General features: G+C 39.5%; 2 protein-coding genes across 2 annotated transcripts in view; both read right to left on the bottom strand.

Annotated features, from left to right (window-relative positions):
• Nucleotides 1-5,947, bottom strand: part of LOC108967944 (mucin-5AC-like) — a 25,139-nt gene extending 19,192 nt beyond the window's left edge. The window contains exon 1 of the mRNA XM_018931645.1: nt 5,941-5,947. Within this exon, the coding sequence (XP_018787190.1) occupies nt 5,941-5,947 (7 nt within the window). The remainder of the gene's footprint in view (nt 1-5,940) is intronic.
• LOC108967945 (serine-rich adhesin for platelets-like) overlaps nt 4,755-20,461 on the bottom strand; it is an 87,858-nt gene continuing 72,151 nt past the window's right edge. The window contains 2 exon segments of the mRNA XM_018931646.1: nt 4,755-15,773; nt 15,776-20,461. Coding sequence (XP_018787191.1) covers nt 6,603-15,773; nt 15,776-20,461 — 13,857 coding nt within the window. The 3' untranslated portion in view covers nt 4,755-6,602.

The raw sequence follows: 20,461 nt of genomic DNA on the forward strand, positions 1-20,461 counted from the left end.
GTTATACATGTTTTATCTAGTAAATCGTATTAGAAAGTTATCGACTGAAGAGATATCTCAATTTATATATTTAAGTTAAATTTGTCGAAACTGTAAATATTTATTTTAATTGAGTATACATAAATGAAATTGTCATCATTGACTTAAAGTAGCAGCCAGTTCGACAAGAAACTATAAAAACTAGATCATTATTTTTACAATTAAAACTGACCGCAAAACTTTCAGTTACTGCCAACAAAATCAAATTACTTTAAATTTATCAGTATTTGCTAAAACTATTTTTGTGACATTTTGAATGCTGCTTGCATTTTGAACACTTTTGCTTGCATATTTGTTTGCACATGAGTATTCAAAAAAAAAAAAACCAAAAATTGCTACCTTTTGAAAATCAAGTTTCGTGAATTTAACAATTTCGAGTAAACAACACTTGCATGAGCAAATCGTAAAAACGCAACAATTTATTGCCGCTACTCATATGAAATAATGCATGGTTTCGAATAACCAACATGGTGGAGGTACGCATGAAATCTAGCCACTGCAATCGAGCATAAAATTACGGTAAAACATGCGGYATTAATATGCCGAGCTGGTGATTTTTGTTTTGCTGGCTGAAGCTTTATGTCAGCAATCGAGTGTTGGCGCTCGCTCAAGCGTTGGCTATGAACTTGGCTAATAATTGTTGCATGCTCACTTAGAATAGAATATTTAAGTGAATATCAGGTAATTTAAAGTAAACGTATATTGTGTGTACAAACAATTTGCATATTTGTTGTTTTTTTTCACTTCAAAACAGTGTAAGTGCAGTGTCATCCAAACTGCTGCACTTCAATAAGCATTCTTTTCATGCAAAGCGCATGTTAATACATGAATGCACAAATATGCAGTTAAGTGAACACACTTCGTATGCAGCACACGTTAGTGCAAGTTTCAAGAGCCGGATTTTACCTGAATTTACTGTTTTTTTTTGTTAATTTTCGTTTCTGTGATATAATCGCTTTGAAGCGACTACAGAATATTTGATTACGCTAGCGAAGTTTGAAATAAGCTTTTTTTGTTGAATTGGCTACACAAATGGGTGCGAATTGGTACTAAAACAACAAAAAAATAATTGAACTAAAAAAATATCTCAAATATATTTTTGAACACCACAGTTTTAAGTCATTTAGGATGAGATCAGCATAAAGCGGCAACCAACATAAGATTGCGGTGCTTTTATTTGTTGCTCACGGATGTCTGCTGGCACCAAGTGTTGCTAGACGAAGAGCACGTTCGCGAGGCACTTTGTTGTTATTACGAGCACCTGTCAAGCAGTATGCTAAATTTCCGATGCGTGACTTGACTGAGAAACTTTGTATGTACATATTTACTTCAATAAAATAGTTGTTGTTCAATGTAAAAATCATCGTAAAAGTTCATTTTGTTGCTCTGTATAACGAAATTTGCTGAGGAGCGATTTTAAACATTTGAAACTAAGGTGACACTCTTTTGGTTTTCGGTTGCAAATGTTTCGTATTTATTGGTTAGCTCTTCTGATTTGTCTTTGACTTGCATGGGGATAGCGAAGACGATATCTTGTCAAATAAAAAAGTTTTCTATACAAGAACATGGTTCGAACCCTTGAGTTTGTATGGTAGCTATAGCATATATGTATAATGGTCAGATATTGATGGTTCCGACAATTGAGTTACATAGGGAAGTATGTGTGGCAAAAATAACCAATTGTACTGGAATAATAACTATAGAATAAACTAAACTATAACAATGACTACCACTGAGTTGAATGTATCGACCTATTCAACATTATTGGTTCAAATACAGACTGACGTAAAATCAAAAGTCTTATAGGTTTCGTATTCAAAGAATTTGTTGGGTGAGTCACTAAGTCTAGCCTATGAGCACAAAGAAATTACAAAACAATAGAAACAGTGGAGTGATGAATCGATAAAATAACGAACCGAGTAATAATGAAATGGCAAGCGGTTTTAGTTTTACTCAAGAACTAGAAAATTCGGTTCAACTGTTAAGCAAAAACCGTCGCAGGTATAAGTGTGGATTTTATTATTGTAAGCAACACTTTCACTATGTTTCTAAATAAAATGAAAAGTAGTTGAAGCGAATGCGGATATTTAAACAAAAAAGTTATTCATAAATTTTATACACCTCTACCTGATAACAGATTTATGTGTATGTACATGGTGGAGATGTCACGCAAAAGACAGCATTATTTTTCGCTATGAGGAGGAGGTTTTAACTTTCATCATGGATATATAAAGAGGCACACATAGATAATTCTGGACTGCTTCATAATTCGAACCAGAATGTTCAAGAAGGTCGGATAGAAGTATTATTTTTTATGACACGATTTGCCTTTCGAGTAACTGAAAGTGTACACGAAGACCGTGGATAGTCGATTCGGCGCCGTTCGCAGCAACTCAGACTAACGTATGAAACGACTTGGCGCAGTGGCATCGCTTCGCTCAATGGGTTCTTGAAAAGTTCCAAGAAGATCTGACGTTTTCGAGCCAAATTCTGTTCAGCGATGAGGCTCATTTCTGGCTCAATTTGTATGTAAAAAAGCAAAATTGTCGCATTTCGGACGAAAAGCATTCTTTACGATTTAAAACCTGCCATTTCATTCAGAAAAAACAACGGTTTGGTATGATTTATGGGCCGGTGGAGTCATCGGTCCATATTTCTTCAAAAATTATGCCAGTAAGAACGTAACCGTCATAATATAACCGATTATTTGAAGTCTGAAACTGATGCTCATGATGTCTTCGACATTTGGTTTCAACAAGACGGCTTCACACATCGCATCAATCTGGTATGTATTTATTGAGAGAACACTTTGGTGAGCAGATAATTTCACTTTTCGGGTCTGTCGATTGGTCATCAAGATCATGTGATATCACACAGTTAGACTTTTTCCTGTGGGGATATGTAAAATCTAAAGACTATACCGATTCAGGCTTTGGAGCAAAACATCAAGCGTCTCATTCGCCAGTTACAAGTCGAATATTTGAAAGAGACAATTTTCAAGAATGTTCTTTCGAATAATAATAAACATTAGCCATTAAAATTGAAGTATCTGTGTTTTTATACTCTCGCAACAAAGTTGCTAAAGAGAGTATTGTAGTTTTGTTCACATAACGGTTGTTTGTAAGTCCTAAAACTAAAAGAGTCAGGTGTGGGGTTATATATACCAAAGTGATCAGGGTGACGAGTAGAGTTGAAATCCGGATGTCTGTCCGTCCGTCCTTGCAAGCTGTAACTTGAGTAAGAATTAAGATATCATGATGAAACTTGGTACACGTATTTCCTGGCTCCATAAGGTTTAAGGAAATGTCAGAAGGAAGCTGCATCCAGGTTTTTTTTTGTTTTAAATTGAAACTGGGCGTGGCGTCGCCCACTTATGGACCAAAAACAATATCTCAGGAAGTACTCAGCCGATTTCAATGAAATTCGGTATATAATATTTTCTTAACACCCTGATGACATGTATCAAATATGGGTGAAATCGATTGACAACCACGCCTGAAATGTCGATTATCACTTTATCATGCGAGAGTATAAAATGTTCGGTGACACCCGAACTTAGCCCTTCTTTACTTGTTTTCTTTAAAAAAGTAGGGAACCTCGAAATGTATCACCCTTTACTTTCCGCTTCGCCGCTTAGTAGCTCAGCGGACACGAGGGAGTGAGAGACAGCGTAAATACGGTTTTCAATTCACTACTCAAATAATTTGACAACTTAGGCATTATTAATTATTTTTTGGTTATACTTTGACTTTAAAAGTTGAGAATTTAATTTTTATGAATATTATTTTTTTTCATATTTCTTTAACCCATTAAAAAATTAAATATCAATTAGAAATTCATAAAAATTACTGATATTAAATTTTTTAAATATGAATTATAAAAAATATGTTAAAAATAGAAAGCACCACAAAGACTTAATTGAAAATTTCCGCTCACAGTGACCTAGTTTTACTGATTATTGGATTGTAAAAAATAATTATATATATAGTATGTGTATATGTAAGTACATGAGAGTCTCTAGTTTCGAGCGCCTCATTTATGTGCTTCAAGTAATTACTGTTAGTCTACGGTTGTCTACTTGCTGTAGGTAAGTGATTATTTTGTGAGTAAGGACATTATTAACGTAAATTCATACAGCCTTAAATTTAAAAAGTAACAAATAAAATATGTTTAAAAAAGTTCGTATATAAAAGTGTTTTGTGTAGTTATTGTGTGCTACTACATAAGAAACGTATATTTAATTGTTTATATACAATAATTAAAATTTGTATTTTTACAAAGTATTTGTGCATTTTGGTTTTGTTTTTATTGAGTACTTACAATGTCATTTTTATAAAAATATACATAAATATTTTACAACTAATTATACTTGTGACTTATGTACTGTTTTTTTGTTTAAATACATATACGATTTTCGATAAGTACTTTGTAAATATTTTGAAAATGTTAAAATATATAAATACAAAAGTATAGTACAAAAGTGTAGCGATAAAGGTGTAGAGGGTATAAAAGTTTAAAATAGAAATAAATATATGTTAGAAAAATAAACGAAACTTAACTGAACCAATAAAAGTTTTCTTTTTTTAAGGTATTAACGCCGTTTCTGTGCTTTTAGCGGATATGACCACCAGATTTGAGGCACTTTTACATATTTATTGCATATTTTTTCGTACATAAAAACATTTTTAAATATGTAAGTGTACTTATATGTTTGGAAGCAAATTTTTACTATTATGACTCAATTTTTATATATGATTTCTTGCTTTTGTTTCGATTCTTTTTTATGCAAAAAAGCTTATGAATATGTAGCGAAAAGCAGCAGCATAGCAAGCAAGTTACCTTCATACAAGCTGAACTTTTTAAATGACAGCGGACATATGCTTGTTCTTGAATGTATGTATGCATTTATATGAGAAAAATACCTAGAAAAGCTAACGATTCCTCAGCAAACTAAAAAATTTTACTCTAAATACGTAGTTAAGTAAAGAATAAACGTTATGAAAAAGCTCTAAATTAGTCTAGACAAAAACCTATAAAATTTTTCAAGTATATAGTCAAGTCAAATACATTGATTCTGACAGATTGATAGATTTAGAAAACTAAGCTCGAATAAAACCGAACTTTTTATACCCAATGCAGAGAAGTTTTAGTAATTTTTGTAATTTCAGAAAAGACTTTTAAGCTTTCAGCACATTAGGCTCAAGGCGAATTTCTATGTAAGGAAAGCGATTTAAAATTTTTTTAATAATTTTTGTAATTTCAGAAAAGACTTTTAAGCTTTCAGCACATTAGGCTCAAGGCGAATTTCTATGTAAGGAAAGCGGTTTCAAAATTTTTAATAATTTTTGTAATTACAAAATGACATTTAGAGCTTCGAGCACATTATGTTCAAGGCGAATTTCAAAATATTTAATTAAAAAGTTAGAGATTTTAGATGTGGAATTTCATTTTAGAGATCATTTTTTTGATATAGTTTTGAGGAGAGATTGATTTATATGTTAGATAGAACATATACCATAAAAGCTTCAAAGAGTTCTTGCAAAGTAGAGAGAATTTGCATGAAAAGCTTTGAAGACAGGTTCTTATTTGTTAGGTAAATCAGAGAACATTTGCTCAAATGCTTTTCAAGAGAGCGGTGTAGTTATTAGATGGAATAGAGAAGTATGGTCTAAAATTTTTATATATTGAAGTTGGTAGAAACAGAAGTTTTTTAGATAGTGTTATATAAGTGAATAGAAACTCTATTGAATATATTGACAAAATAAATTAATTGAAACGAAACGTCTATTAAGGTTCGATAGTTTCGTTAAACGCGAATACTTAGCTTTCAAGCTTGAAATTAAGTATTATTATGTTAACTCTTTGTTACGTTGTTGTCGAGATCTCCGATGGAGAAAATACCCTTCATGTTTTGCGAACATATTTCGGTGATTTGGATAATACTTATTTTTATAAAAGCATTGTCCAAAGTTTGGACTTTGACAGCTGCTTGTGTATACAAACCAACTCTCTTCTAATGCGCTCTTAATAGCGCTTAAAGCTTGACTAATGTGCTGACACTATAAGTATTTACGAAGTTATTTACGTACATTTTAGAGCCACACGCGTTGGGTATATGAAAAATGAACATTTGAAGAGAGTGACAGTGAGCATGAAAAGGAGAAAGCATCAAAAGAGAGCATAAATTTAGTGGGTTGCTTGAAAGAATACTTAATTATGTTTGTTAAGAAGCGAACGCAAATAATTATTTCACTTTTTCACATATTTATTTGCATTTAAGTAGAATAACAAAATATATTTAAAATCGTCAGCTTAAAAGACGCACAAAATAATGGTAAGACTAGAAGTTTATAAGCTACGACGAGTATTTTATGTGAAAAAATTTATAATAATAATATAAATAAACAAACCTACGCGCTGCACCCTTTATTCTTTACTACAGTATACACACATGTAAATGTGTACACCAACTCACGTAGCTCAATGTAATAATATAAGCTCTTTGCGTTATTAACTGCAGAAGCTTTCACTTAAATTTAGCTAAACTAAAGCGCTAAACATTCTCAATCGAATTGTATGACACGCACTCGCGGCGTCGTTATCGGCGCTGGCGTTGTTGTTGGCAACTCTGTAACGCTTGCGCTTGTGCTGCTAGTTTGGTAACCCTCATCATTGCTGACAACATTTGGGGTTACTGTTACGACAGGCGCGTCAGCTGGCGCCACTGTGGTGGGCCTGGGCTTACCAGATTTCTGCAAGTTACGCGCCCTATGTTTACGCGATTTCTTCTTACGCACCACATGTGTCTCGGTGCTAAAGCTTATCACTTCTTTCACTATGCTGCCACTACTTAAGCTACTCGTAGTATTCGTACTAACACTAGAACCTGCAGCGCTATCACTGTCACTACTATTACCAACACTGAAAGCTACGGTTTTAGACACATTCGCGCCTGCGTCTTGCGCTTTGGCGTTTGTGTCGTGTATGAGATTAGTGGGTGCCTGAATGACAGAGGCAAAACGGCTGGAGTATTCTGCATTCGAGTCAGCGGGTTTGGGTTCGGTTAATTGGGTTTGGTCAGTGATGGTGGAGGCCGCCTTATTTTCGGCTGAGACTGTGCGATCCACTTTACTGAGTATGACTTTGTCGAGGTTGGCTATGGTTATGACTAGGGGGGAGGATTCATTGGATTCGGGTCGTAAGAGTGGTAATGGTACAACGGGTCTTACGTATGTGCTTGATTTCACCGCCGTATCGGTGCTAGCCGTATCTTCGGTGGCTATCGCTGTAGATGTAGTCGTTTCCACGAGATTACTGTTAACTTCAGCTAAATTAGCATTGTATTGGCTGAAAGTTGCTTCAATTTTGCTTGAGTTTGCTATCAACGGCATTTTTGTTGTGTTCTCATCTTCAGCTACGGTATTACCTACAATCGTTGTGGATTCTAAATTTGTGGAGACTTCGTTAGGAATGTTATTTACACTATCGCTATGCGGGATTAAGGGCAAAGCGCTTGCAATTGTGGTGGTGGATGTTTCTGTCGTTGGTAATGTCGTGGCTGTCGGTAAAGCAAAACTAGAGCTCGTGCTTGTACTTGGTGTTGTAAATTCTATGTTTTGTGTTTCATTCACGTTAACGTTTGCGTTCTCATTTATGTTAACGGTACTAGTTGTGGTTGTTTCGTCAGTACCGAATATGTAGTACACATTATTTACAGAATTGAGTTCTTTACCTTGGCGTCCACCTTCGAATAAGCCTTCCAAGGAGATGGTTGAGGACTCCACTGAACTGCGTATAACTTCGGGTATCAATGCTTTACCGTTACGTTGTTCCAAAGTAGTGCGCACTTGTGCACTCTCCGTAGAATAGGCATATTGTGGCACAAAGTAAGGCACACCCTCGGGCAACGAATTCCTTACAGGCGCTGATGCAGTCGCCTCTGTTGGAGTGTAATCGGTAACAGTGCTGTGTCCATCAACGGAGATATCGCTACCATCTACCAAATGCACAAATTTCACTACGCTGATTTCGCCCAGCTGCTCTAAATGTGGCAAAGACTCGACCTGTAGTTGCGACTCCCCGATCGATTTGAAGAATTCTTGATTTGATTTCGATTTGCGTCGCAGCTTTTCGGCCTTTGAGGTGATCTCAACAATACGATTGATCTCTACCACTTTGTGTTTGGGACGCGCCCTCTCTGGTACCAATCGCCCAATTGTTTTTACGCTGTCGGTTGGTGGCCGATTAGTTTGCTCGTCATCGGTCTGCGTGAATACGTGCAGTAGAGTCGTGGTCGGTGTTTGCGGTGTCGTAAATATAGTACGCTCACCAACTGACCCATTGTCCTGTGAAGAGATTTTATTAGCATTGACATAATAATCAGTGTTCGTGTCGCTTGCGGCGGATGTGCGTGGTGTTGTGGTTATGTAACCCTGTTCACCACCGCCCACATCTGCTGTGTATTCATCATCGTTTTCTGTTTCTGTGTTTTGTTTGAAGGGATCTTGTGTATCTTGTTGTTGATCTGTTGGTGTTTGTTTGGCGCCTGGAATGGCTATTTTCGGTTTTAGGGTAGTGTGTTTTTTGCTATTGATGTCAAATATCTTTTTGTTGCGTGCATTTAGTGCTTCGATATTTAAATCTTCAATAAGTGAATTATCGCTAATGGTTTCCGGTGTCTCTGTGGAGGTGGCTGTGTATTTCCGTTCATAGGAACGTGTGTTGGTTGGTATAAATGGTGCCGGCTTTGTCGGTACCACAGGTGTGGTGCGCTCAAAAGTGGTGGCAATCGGTTTGAGTGGCAGACTTGGTGGCACTACACCTTGTGGCCTATTAACAACACGCGGTCTGTTTGTGACACGCGTGTTGCCAAGTGCAGAGGTACCGAAACGATTACCATTGGTGCGTTCGGCTGAGGATGGTGGCTGGCGGGCTCTGCCGTTAAAGGGCACATTACCTGAAGTAGGTGTAGAGGTTAAGGGTAATGTGGGGCGTGCACCGGGTGGTACCCGGTTGTCTTTAGGACGGTATGTAGGTGTATTGAATTTGGGTGATGCTTGTTTTGTATCATCGCCTGACGCATCGAAATTTTCTTCATCTTCGTCTTCCTCCTCGTCTTCGTCTTCCTCCTCATTTTCACTAGCCACGTTTTCTTCAGTGTCCGTTTCAGTTTCTGCTGCCTTTTCTCTAAAGGAATTTAACAATGTAGTTGGTGGTTTATTGAACAAGCCAGTTGGACGTGTAACCGGACGTACGATCGGTACTGGAGTTTGTGGTTTGTTTTGTTCATCATTCGTGGTTGTTTCTTCCTCATCCTCATCCTCATCTTCATCATTTTCGTCTTCATATTCTTCGTATTCCTCATCTTCAGCTAAAGTTTCACTATCCGGTATGGGCACTCGCTTGCCATCCTGTATGCGGAAACGTTTGGTTTCCGGCAGCAACTGACCGCGTGGATCTGTACGCACAAAGCCTTCACCTGTGTTGCGGTTAACGGAATTGAAAGGATGGAAACGTCCGAATTTACGGCGTACAAATTTGCGTTTCGGCTTCGGTGTGGTTGGCACTGTAGTTGAGATCGTAATACCGGATACCTTTGGTGGCACATATGGGCGTCTGGCGACTAGTTTTCTACGGAATGTTGGACGCACCAGCGGCGTACTCTTCGTTGTGGCTTCTTCATGTTCTTCTACTTGGGTGCCATTTTCAGTTTCATTTAGTTTTAACTTCGTCTGTGCGCCAAGTCCAAATATACGTCTAGGTATGGCGGTAGTTACTTCAGCATTATTTTGTTCTTCATCATGGCTTTCGCTTTCATTTTGTGTTACTTTCAAGCGTGACTCTATACTGTAGGGACGTCTCGGTATAGTAGTGGTTACTATAACGGCCGTATCCTGTTCCTCAGTATTACTCTCCGTTTCAGTTTCATTTTGTGTGGCTTTGGTACGTGCAAGTAAACCGAAAGGACGTCTGGTTATGGGTAGTGTATTTTTTATTGGCGTCTCATTGGTGTTGCTGTCTGTATCCGTGGTATCTTCGAGTTCATTTGTGGCGATTGCAGTTGTAGCATTGACATGTGGCAGTAGTTTTTTCAAACGTGTGGTTCCTACAATTGGTCGCGGTGACAGTGTTTGCTCAGCACTGATATTTTCGGTAGATTCTGTGACAACTGTTACATTACTTTGTTTGTTCTCTATTTCTTTCTCTTGCTCCAATGCTGGTGTTGACGTACCATCTACAATGTCATCATAATCTTCTTCTTCGTCAGCATCTTCTTCATTTTCGTCTTCATTTCCATCTTCCTCGCCATCTTCCGCATTTTCAGCAGCCGCTTTCGTTGTGCTACTCGCGCGCGAAAACACAAACGGACGTCGCGTCGGGAGTGTAAAACCACTTGTAACGGTCGTGGTGTCCTTAGATTTCGGCCGTATGAAGGCAGCGCGTGGCTTTTGGGTTGTTACAGGTGTGGTAACAGCTTCAGTATCTGTTTCCGTTTCGATTTCGGTATCGGTTTCACTATCCTCTTCATCGGTTTCATATTGTTTTTCAGTACTGCCCGAATTCACATCGCTACCGAAGCGCGTACGATTGACTTTGCCAAATAAGTTCGTGCGCGCTTTATTGAGCTTGCTATCCTCGGTAATGGTGTCACTCTCACGCACACCCGTTGCGTCAACGGTTTGTGCGCGGAAGCTGTTCCCACGTCCAAAGCCGTAACGTGTACCATTGATACGTGTCGCACCTGTAAGAGTTGTTCCATTGTCTACTTTAGTTTCTTTCGACAGCGTTGCTTCGGTTGTACGATTCAACGGTCGTATTAACTTGCGTATAACTTTGCGGAAACGTTTTGTTGGCACTTGTTCTGTATTTGCAGGACTTTCACTTTGGGTTTTTTGTGTATCAGGGTTTGTGGCATTAAAGGGTGCTAATCTAGTACGTTCTACTTGCTGTTCGGACGAAACAGGTGTATCTAAACTTTCACTAACAGTGTTGGTAGTATTAGTAACACTAGAAATTGTAGAATTACTATTATCATTAACGCTAGTACTAATTAAGGTAGCATTACTATTGTCGCCAACTAGGCGGCGATACTTTAACACTCGTATACGTCTCAGTGTGGGAGCTGGACTAGTGGTTAACGTGCTTTCGGTGGTTGTGATTGTGCTGTCTTCATTTACTTCACTTTCCTCATAATCCTCATCTTCTTCATCATCATCATCATCATCACCTTTATCATCTACTAACGCATTTACCTGATTTGTTCTTGTTGCTGTTCTATTTCTGTTCGACTGGTATAATTGTTTGGGCGTAAATTGGTTAGTAGCGGCACGCGTCGCCGACGTTGTTGTTGTTGGCGCTAAAGTAGTAGTAGTCGTTGTTGTTGTGAATCTTGCGCGGTTGAATTGATATTTCTGAAAACGTCGTTTAGAATTAACTTCATTACCCTTATCATTAGTGCTTGGTACTACAACATCATCATCATTATCAACATCATTATAATCAACATTATCAAACTGCTTATCAGCCTCACGTTCTGCTTCTTTAACTACATGACTACTCACATCATCGGTTATTCGTGCGCTGTTAGACTTGAGACTTAAATTAATTTTAGTTCCACTTAACGTGTTAGCTAAAGTGCTGGTACGGTTAGTATTACTACGATTTGCGAACAAACTAACTATGCTATTTTTTACATTAAGTGCGTGGCTGTCGTGCTCAGCGCTTGTGTCTCCGTCATCAATACGTTCGTCTTTTTTGTCAGTATCGGTAGTGGTTGGTCTCGCAGTGGTCTTGGCCCTATTGGCTGCAAGCAGTTGCAGTCTTGAGTTTACGACGCCTTCGTTATTTTCGTCACGTGTTTGACTAAACTTGACGCGGTCTCTCAAGTTTTGCAAGCTATGCTGTCGTTCGGTCGTAGGTGGTTTGGTTGGCGAGCGGCCAAATGCCGCACGATTCGGTTCACTATTTTCATCTGAGTTTTCATCATATTCATCATCACTGTCCTCATATTCATCGTAGTATTCTCTATCTGCGGCGCTTGATGGCTTATATGGACGGCGCGTGACGGCTTGCAGTCGTGTGCGTTCGCTTGTGAAGAACTGTGGTCGCTGGTATTCCGGTTTGCTTGGTGTTAGCGCCTCTTCATATTCATCGCTGTATTCTTTGTCATCTACATCTTCTACTTCTTCAGCCGTTTGGTACAGACTTCGGTTGATGCTTGGTAGTAGAGGTCGTTTTGTTGTGGTTGGTCGTGTCTTTTGGGCAAACACATTAAAAGTGCGCTTGGTGGTCAAATTTTCTGCGTTTTTGGCAGGTGTCACTATGGTCGTTTTCGCACGATTAATGCCGAAAGTGCGACGCGTTGTTGAATCTGTATCAATCGTCTCTATGGTAGTCGTTGACGTTTCAGTTGTCGGCAGCAGGAGCGCACGATGTCGATTTGTCTGTCCAAATGCGATTTTCTTCGTACTGCTTGATTCTGATTCTGATTCTGTTTTTGCCGATTCTGTGTCATCTCCATTTGTAAGTGACTCCGCTGGCAACTGCGTTGTAGTGCTTAGACGCTGTCGGTTAAAACCAGCAAATGGACGACGCGTTATAGTTTCAACACTCGTAGACGTTACATCGACGAGGTTTGGCGTTTCTGTGGTGGTTGTGCTCGTTGCATTCAATCGTTTACGTATGAGCAAAGGAACACGTGTAGCTTTAAGCGTAGTGTTTTGCTTAGTCGTCGTATTGTTCGTTTCTTCTGCAGCAGCCGCAGTGGTTGGTGCTTGGGTTGTGGTGCTCTGTATACGTTTTCTAAGATTTACAGTTCGTCGACCGGTGCTTTCCGTAGTAGTATCGATGCTATTTTCAGTGGTGGTGTCTTCACTTGGCGCACTTGTAGTAGTTGTTACGTAAATACGCTTTCTTATCAGAACTGGACGACGCGTTGCTTTATTATCATACTCATTCTCTGTTGTACTTGTGTTAATGTTTTCTACGCTGCTAGCGGTGCTGTTATAGCTGCTATCGGTTACAGTTTCGGTTGTGTTCTCCTCGGACTGCTTCGACTCATTTTTTTCAAATATTGTGTTGGAGCTCTCTTCCGTACTTGTAGTTGCCGCATTATCCTTCGCCGTCACCTCTTCTGAACTTTCAGTGGTTGTGCTAATGCGATTTAAAGTTGAATATGTGCGTTTGGTTGTAGCTTCTATGATCCGCACATTTTCTTCGTCTTCCACTTTCTCTCCCTTACCAATATTCGTTGAATTGGCAACGCTACTGGATGTGTCTTTGTTGCTAACTTCATTCAAAGTTGTATAATTCCGTTTGTATCCGTTTTCAGTTGAACTTTCGAAGCTCGTCGTATCTACTGCGTCCGAGATAACCACTGGTGGTTTGGTGACAAGAGTCTTACGATTCAACACCGCATATACACGTGTTTTGCCCTTGGTTGTATTAAGTGTATCAACAGTTGTTGTGCTGGCTTCAACCTCGGCGGTTTGCTCGTTCGAGCTTTCCTCGTCCCGTGTCGCAGCTTTTATTGTTAACCTGTTCACAGCTGTGTATGGTCGTCGCGTTGTGCCTTTTGTTAAAGTTACTTCCTGTATATAGTCCTCAGCACTATTTTGATCTCTTATAGCGGATTCTGTTGTAGTTTTAAACCTGTTTAAGGCAATCAGTGGTCGACGTGTGGTGGTGCCGACGTCCTCTTTAACTAATTTGTCTGCACTGTCTTCGTCTTGTTCTTCCACACTCCCAGCGGTTGTGGTTCTGAGTTTGAGTCTATTAATGCTGCTGTATGACCGTCGAGTTGTTGTTTCCAGCGGTTTAGTTGTGGTGGTATCTATCGAACTCTCCAGAGTGTTAGCATCAGTACTTTCCCCTTCAATACTACCTTTTGACTTTACCGTTATTGTTCTAAATCGGGAACTGTTAATAAAATTTAGAGGTCGTCGAGTTGTGTTTGGCTGCGGTGCCCTTGTTGAAGCTGTTTTCTCATCGTCAATATTACTTTCTTCACTCTCGGTATCTGCATCGGTAGTTTTAACAGTTGTTGTTCTAAATCTTGAGCCATTGATAACATTTAATGTGCGGCGTGTAGTTTTTGCTAGAGGCTCGCTGGTGGTGACTTCAATTGAAGCATCTGTCTGCTTCGCGCTATTACTTCCTTCAATATCATCATCTTCTTCAGCAGTTTTAAATGTAGTCGTTCTAAACCTTGAGCTGTTAATACTATTTAGAGGTCGTCGAGTTCTTTTTCCTAGAGATTCACTTGTAGTGCTTTCAATTGTTTTTGTTGTCTCATCCACACTGCCATTTGCCTCAACATCATTATCTTCTACGCCAATTTTAACAGTTGTAGTTCTAAAATTGGAACTGTTTAAACTACTATTTAAAGGCCTTAGAGGACGCTGTGTTGGTTGCTCCAGAAGTTCATTGGTTGTACTTTCAATTGAAGCATATGGCACCTCCTGACTATTACTTTCCTCACTATCATTATCCTCAACTGTAGCAGTTGTGGTTCTAAACTTGGACCCATTGATAATATTTAGAGGTCGTAGAGTAGACTTTTCCTGCAAAGAAATAGTTGTCTCATACAATTCCTCATCTTCGTTCTCACTCTTTATAGTTTTAATAGTTGTAGTTCTAAATTTGGAACTGTTGCTACTATTTGGAGGTCGGCTAGTAGTTTTTTCTTGTGGTTCACTCGTTGTATTTTCAAATGAAGTTTGTGCTTCCTCATCCACGTCTTCTTCTTCTGTGGCTTTAACAGTTGTAGTTCTTAATTTGGAACTATAAACACTATTTAAACGTTGCCGCGTAGTTTTATCTAGAGTACTTTCAGTAGTCGTCGTTCTAAATCTCGAATTGGGTAGAGCATTTAGCGGTCGTCGTGTCGTTTTTATCAAAGAATCTGTAGTTGTGGAACTGACATCATCGCTATAATTACTTTCATCTGATTCTTCTAAAGTTTTAACAGTTGTAGTTCCAAACTTCGATCGATTAGTTATAATTAAGGAGCGTCGTGTTGTACCCTCAATGGAATCATTTGTTACATCAGTCCTCGTAGCACTTATATTAGTAGCGGTTTGATCATTCGAATTATCAGAAGATGGTCTCTTCGCTATAAGAAGTGTTGAGGGTTTACTAAATTGATTGAAGGTGCGTCGCCCGGAAGTGCTCACTATGTCTTCCTTGCTAATTGCTGATTGATCTTTAATTTCTTCATTTATTAAGTTGTTTGTCAATTGCTCAGTTCTGTTTCGATTGAGCGTACCGTACACACGTTTCGTTTTGGTATATTTACTTGCAGTGTTGGTTTCTTCAGCCGGAGATGCTTCTGTTGTAGTACGCAGGCGATTTAATGTTACGTAATTGCGTAAAGCGCGCCCATCTGCGTTTCGTTGTTGCTTATCTTGTGATAGTAGAGTTATTTTTATGGTGGGTATTTCTTTGTCTATTGTTATTCCTGTAGTGGGATTGGTTAGGGCAGAATCTAAGTCGGGTTTAAGGGCCGAAAGTTGTGTGATTGTGGAGATTGGTTCTCTAAAAGTTTTGCCAACACGATTATTGTTGCTGCTTTCATCCTTCGTGTCGGTTAGGTATTCCTTAGCCGCTATGTTTTCTCTCGTTTGCATCGTTGCAAATAACTGTTCTAATTCGGCTTTTGCATTTTGGTCATCAATTATTTCTTCTCCAGACGTTGTAAATTTTGTACCGATTGATTTTGCCCCCAGGTGCCCATCTACTTTGACCCGGGGGTTTTCAATAAAAAATGATCTGTATTATTATTGTCTACCGTGGCAACTGCCACGTCTGCGCTATTGTTGTCCAGCTCTCCAGAATCCAACGATGTATTGCCGTCGTTACTTATGTTGAATACTTCGTGTATTTGTTTTTTAATGTCGACGCTGCTGGTTTCTGCTGATGTTGGTGGTTGCGGCTTCCCTATGTAAATTACCGGCGAGTCTTTATAGTACTGATAGTATTTTCTGCGATGATATATAGGCAATGAGAGCGAAGCATCTTCACCAGCTTCGTTCAGTTCATTATTTAAATCAGACACGGAGTTGTGTTCAGTAATCTCTTTTTCGGTTTTGGAATTGGTTACAGTTTCACCATCAACTGTGTTTGTGGTTGTTGTGGTTGTCGTGGTTTTGGTTAGAACGGTGGTATGACCTTTGGAGTTAACAGGTTCATCGGCATTAGTCCGTAGGTTGGCAATTGCGTTAGAGAATTGCTTCTTGAGTACATCCAATGAATCGTCAGAATTCTCGACAGCGTGCGTTGTGGTTGTTATTATAGTAGCTTCCTCAGTTGAGGTAGAAGTGAAAGATTTGGGTGGTTCTTCAGTTGTGAAGGTTGTTATAGTTACGGATTCCTCAGCTGTAGTGTTATTGGTAGTAGTTATTGGTGCTGAGCTCTCCTGTGAACTAGTCACGACCTTAGCTTGCTTCACTACTACTTCTTGCACATTCACGGCTTCTTCGACTTTTGTTTTACTCAAAGGACGTTGTATTTTTATGAGTTTCCGACGTAAAGCTGGTCGCGGTGTTGCTACGGTAGTTTCATTACTTGTAACCGTTGTAGTTTTAGCTGGAGCTTCGGTCGTTTTTGTTGTTGAAATTGGTCTTTTAAATGCAAAACCTTTTCTTGTTGTTTGTATAGCCGCCTCAGTAGTAGTAGTTAGGGGTTCCTCGGCAAGCGGTTCCTCAGTTGTTGTAGTCTGCGAAGTCAGTTTGGAGATTGGCCTCTTAAATGCAAATCCTTTTTTGGTTGTCGGTTTTGGTGATGCAGTTGTTGTCACCAATTGTGCTACGTCTTCCTCTTCGGCAGCTGTAGTTCGTTGGGTTGTTGACGTGGTTGTGCGCAGCGGTCTTGTGGGTCTTGTACGACGCACAATTGTGCTGCCTTCAGTTGCAGTCGGGCGTGTTGGTCTGGTTGTAGCTTGGCTATTTGAGCGCTGCTCATTGTACTCATATTCTTCAACATTTTCACTTTCAGTTATCGTCGCTGGCTTTTTTATTAATTTTCTTCTAGTTTTGACGATTGTCTTTTCGCCTTCTTGTCTACGTTTCGACTTGGCTGCAAAATCCAGTGAGAGTAAGGATGACAGATCGGTGTCACGGAAGCGTACACCACCGCGATTACGTGTCACTGGACGCGGTGTGCTTGGTGGAATTTTCTCAGTTAAAACCTCGTATACGTACTCGTATTCTGGCTCCGCTTTTTGTACGGTTTTCGTATGAACACGTTTAACGGTTTTCTGCGTATCGTCACCGTTATTATAAGTTTGTGTATAAGTGGTTTGAGTTTTGGTGTTGCCACTTTCATCATATTCGGTTTTTGATGAAAATCTATCGGCAGCGCTTAACCGATTCACATTTCTCCTACTACCTTCATTAGAGTACTGTGCGCGACCGCTATATCTGCCGCGACCGCTTCCTGATCTAAAGGATGCACTACGGTTCCTCGAAAACTCCTTAGTTTTTGATTCATCCGTTTCAACTGCACCATCATCGCTAACTGTCGGTTGAGTGACAACCCTGTTGAGACCACTTAACTTTGTTGTGGTTGTCTCGGAAACATGCGCAGAATTGTCTTCGTGGTCTGCATTGTGATTAGTAGACGTTTCATTAGCTTCAGTCTCCAAAAACTTCCTGTTTTTGGCGAATAAGCTAAGTTGTCTATTCACATTTTCATTAGAATGGGTTGTTACGATACCGCTAGATGATGCGGAGTTGCTGTCCGATATCCTGATGGATTTTGTATTATTGGCGATCGTTGTACGTTGTCTTGAATTTGCTGTGTTACTTGAAGTAATGACGTTAGCATCGGCTTCACCGCCTGCAGCTGAGGTACCCTCAATTCTTTTTGAAGTGTATGTTACTGAGTGGCCGGTATTTGTCGTATCACTTTTGACGGCATCACTTGTTATATTTTTATTATCGAGAATAGTAACATCTTCCTCTAACTTTTTACTCATACTTAAGGTGGACTCTTCCTCGTTAGAACTGCCTTCGAGAGCGCCTACTGTTGTAGGACCCAGACTTTCTGAGTTCGTTGACTGCATAACAGCGTGTTTATTATCAGAATTACTTTGATTCAAATTCTCTGCATCATTATGTGATAGTGTTTCAGTCTTCTTCTGCGTGGAAGTGAACGTAGTACTAATTCTTCCATTTTCTCCAACACCTTCAACTGTTTTAATGCCAGCAGAGCCTTCTGCCAACTTAGCTGCCACGATCTCATTATTATTTCTGGTGGCATTTCGAGAGCCACTTATTCTTCTTCTAATAACAGTAGTTCTTCGATGATTAGAGTTTGTTCCATTTCTATTATTTACAGTCTTTGTTCTTATGGAAATATCTTGAGTTGTAGCAGCGTCAGCGCCAATTTTAGTAGATCCCTCATGTGTGTCAGTATTTGCGTTTTCTAGCTGTGCGCCAACCGTTTGATAAGAATTTCGTTCGCTTGATAATGCACTACTTTCTTCCCCTTTGTAAATTCCATTGAAATATATACGCTTACCGAGGTTATATTGGCTCTCGTTGTAAGATCGGTGCTTATTCACATCAAGCGCCAATAATGACGATAAATCATCTTTGTCCATGCCCGGCCGGTATGTACCTCGATAAGTGGTGCGCGTCTGTGGTCTTGCAGTTGTGGATTTGGTTTCATCGTCTTCACTCTCATCTCTCCTACTTGAATATCTGGTAGTTGATGATTTTTCATCAGCACTATAAGTATGACTTGTTGTGTTACGATTCGCTGAAGTGTCAATAAACGATTTGGAGACCTGATCACCATTTTTCAATACGTAACCACGTGTGGTCTGTGCACGACTTTTACTTCCATGTACTTGTGTGTCAACATTTTCCGTGGTCGCTTCCTTTTCTTTAGTACCAACTTTTGTTTTTATTGAAGCAGTTCCACTGAAAGAGTGATTGGTTCCTTTGAAGCTTTTTTGAGCAATTCTAATTCCTATACTTTCGGTTGTGGGTTGTTCAGTTTCGCTGATCGTTTCACTAGTAGTAGGAGTTGCAGTCTGCGTTGACGCTAATGTACTCGTTGGTGCTGCAGTTGTAGTTGTTTCTGGTGAAATGACAAATGTACTAGATTCGGTGGTAGCTGATGCTTCAGTAATAACTTTTATATTGCTTATGTCCTCTGTAGGGTCTGTAACTGCCTCAGTTGAGGGCAAAGTACTTGTTTCACTAACTTCTGGTGCTAAAGTAGTTAGTGGCAAATCCGTTGTACTGACTTCGGCTTTCGATACTTCCGATGTTGTGTCAATTGTGCCTAATGTCAAAGATCCTACAGAAACTGCGACAGTAGTTACCATTTCTGGTATACTTGTGGTAGCTGGAGTAGCAGGAGTAGTCGATGCTGTTATCGTAGAATAAGTTACTGGCGATGTGGTAGTTTCTTCTGGAATGAGAATAGTTGCTGGTGACGCCGTTGTAGTTGGTCTGCCCCGTACCTTGGATTTTATCTCCGCAGAGCTTTCCTCTATAGTTTCAGCGATTGAGCCAACTCTTTGACGTGTAAATGTTCTACTATTTGTAGAGGTATTACTTCCAGACAAAATAGTTTCTTCAGTCTCCGCGTTGGTGGTTGTTGTAGTCGGTCTACTACGTACTCTGAATTTAGTTTCCGTTAAATTCTCTTGTGTTTTATTGAAGGATGTGCCTGTTCTGTGTCGAATTCCGTTTCTTCTATTAGCGTTGCTGTCAGTTTCTAAAGATGATATGGTGGTTTCCAGAGAACTAGTTGTAGTCGGTTTACTGCGCACTTTTAATTTAGTTTCTGTCAAATTCTCTTCTATGTTATCGGAGGTTCTATGTCGTGTAATGTTTCTTCTATCCGTTGCGGAAGATTTTGCTACTGTGGTTTCTGGAGCAAGAGTTGTAATTGGTCTGCCTCGAACTTTGTGTACGAGTACTGCTTCAGTAGAATCATTCACCGTGTATTTAGTAGATCCACTAACTCTGTGCCGCGCTATACTCTGTTTGGAATTTGTAGCGGTTTCAGATGATGTTATGATTTCTTCCGTAGTTTCTGGAGGAGATGTTGTAGTTGGTTTGCTTCGTACTTTTAAATTTGTATCAGCCGTGTGCTTTTGCTCAGAATGTGCAAAAATTTTCTGACGGGCGTGGACGGAAGAGTTGGAAAAGGTTGTCTCTGGAATGAAAGAGACCGATGTTGTTGTTTCTGGAATAGATGTGCTTTCTTTAACAGTAGCGCTATCTTGGGGTTCAGCTTTCGTCGAGTTTATAACGGCTTCCGTGGATATCGATACTGTGGTCTCTTCAATTATCATTGGAGAAGTGGTTTCTGGAGTAGCGGTAGTAGTTGATGATGCTATCGTGGTTTCTTCCATTTCTTGGTGGGTGGTAGTTTCTGGAACTGCGGTTGTAGTTGATTTACCACG

The sequence above is a fragment of the Bactrocera latifrons genome, unplaced genomic scaffold (assembly GCF_001853355.1).
Source record: "Bactrocera latifrons isolate USDA-ARS-PBARC rearing strain unplaced genomic scaffold, ASM185335v1 scaffold_20, whole genome shotgun sequence".
Classification (NCBI taxonomy): domain Eukaryota; kingdom Metazoa; phylum Arthropoda; class Insecta; order Diptera; family Tephritidae; genus Bactrocera; species Bactrocera latifrons.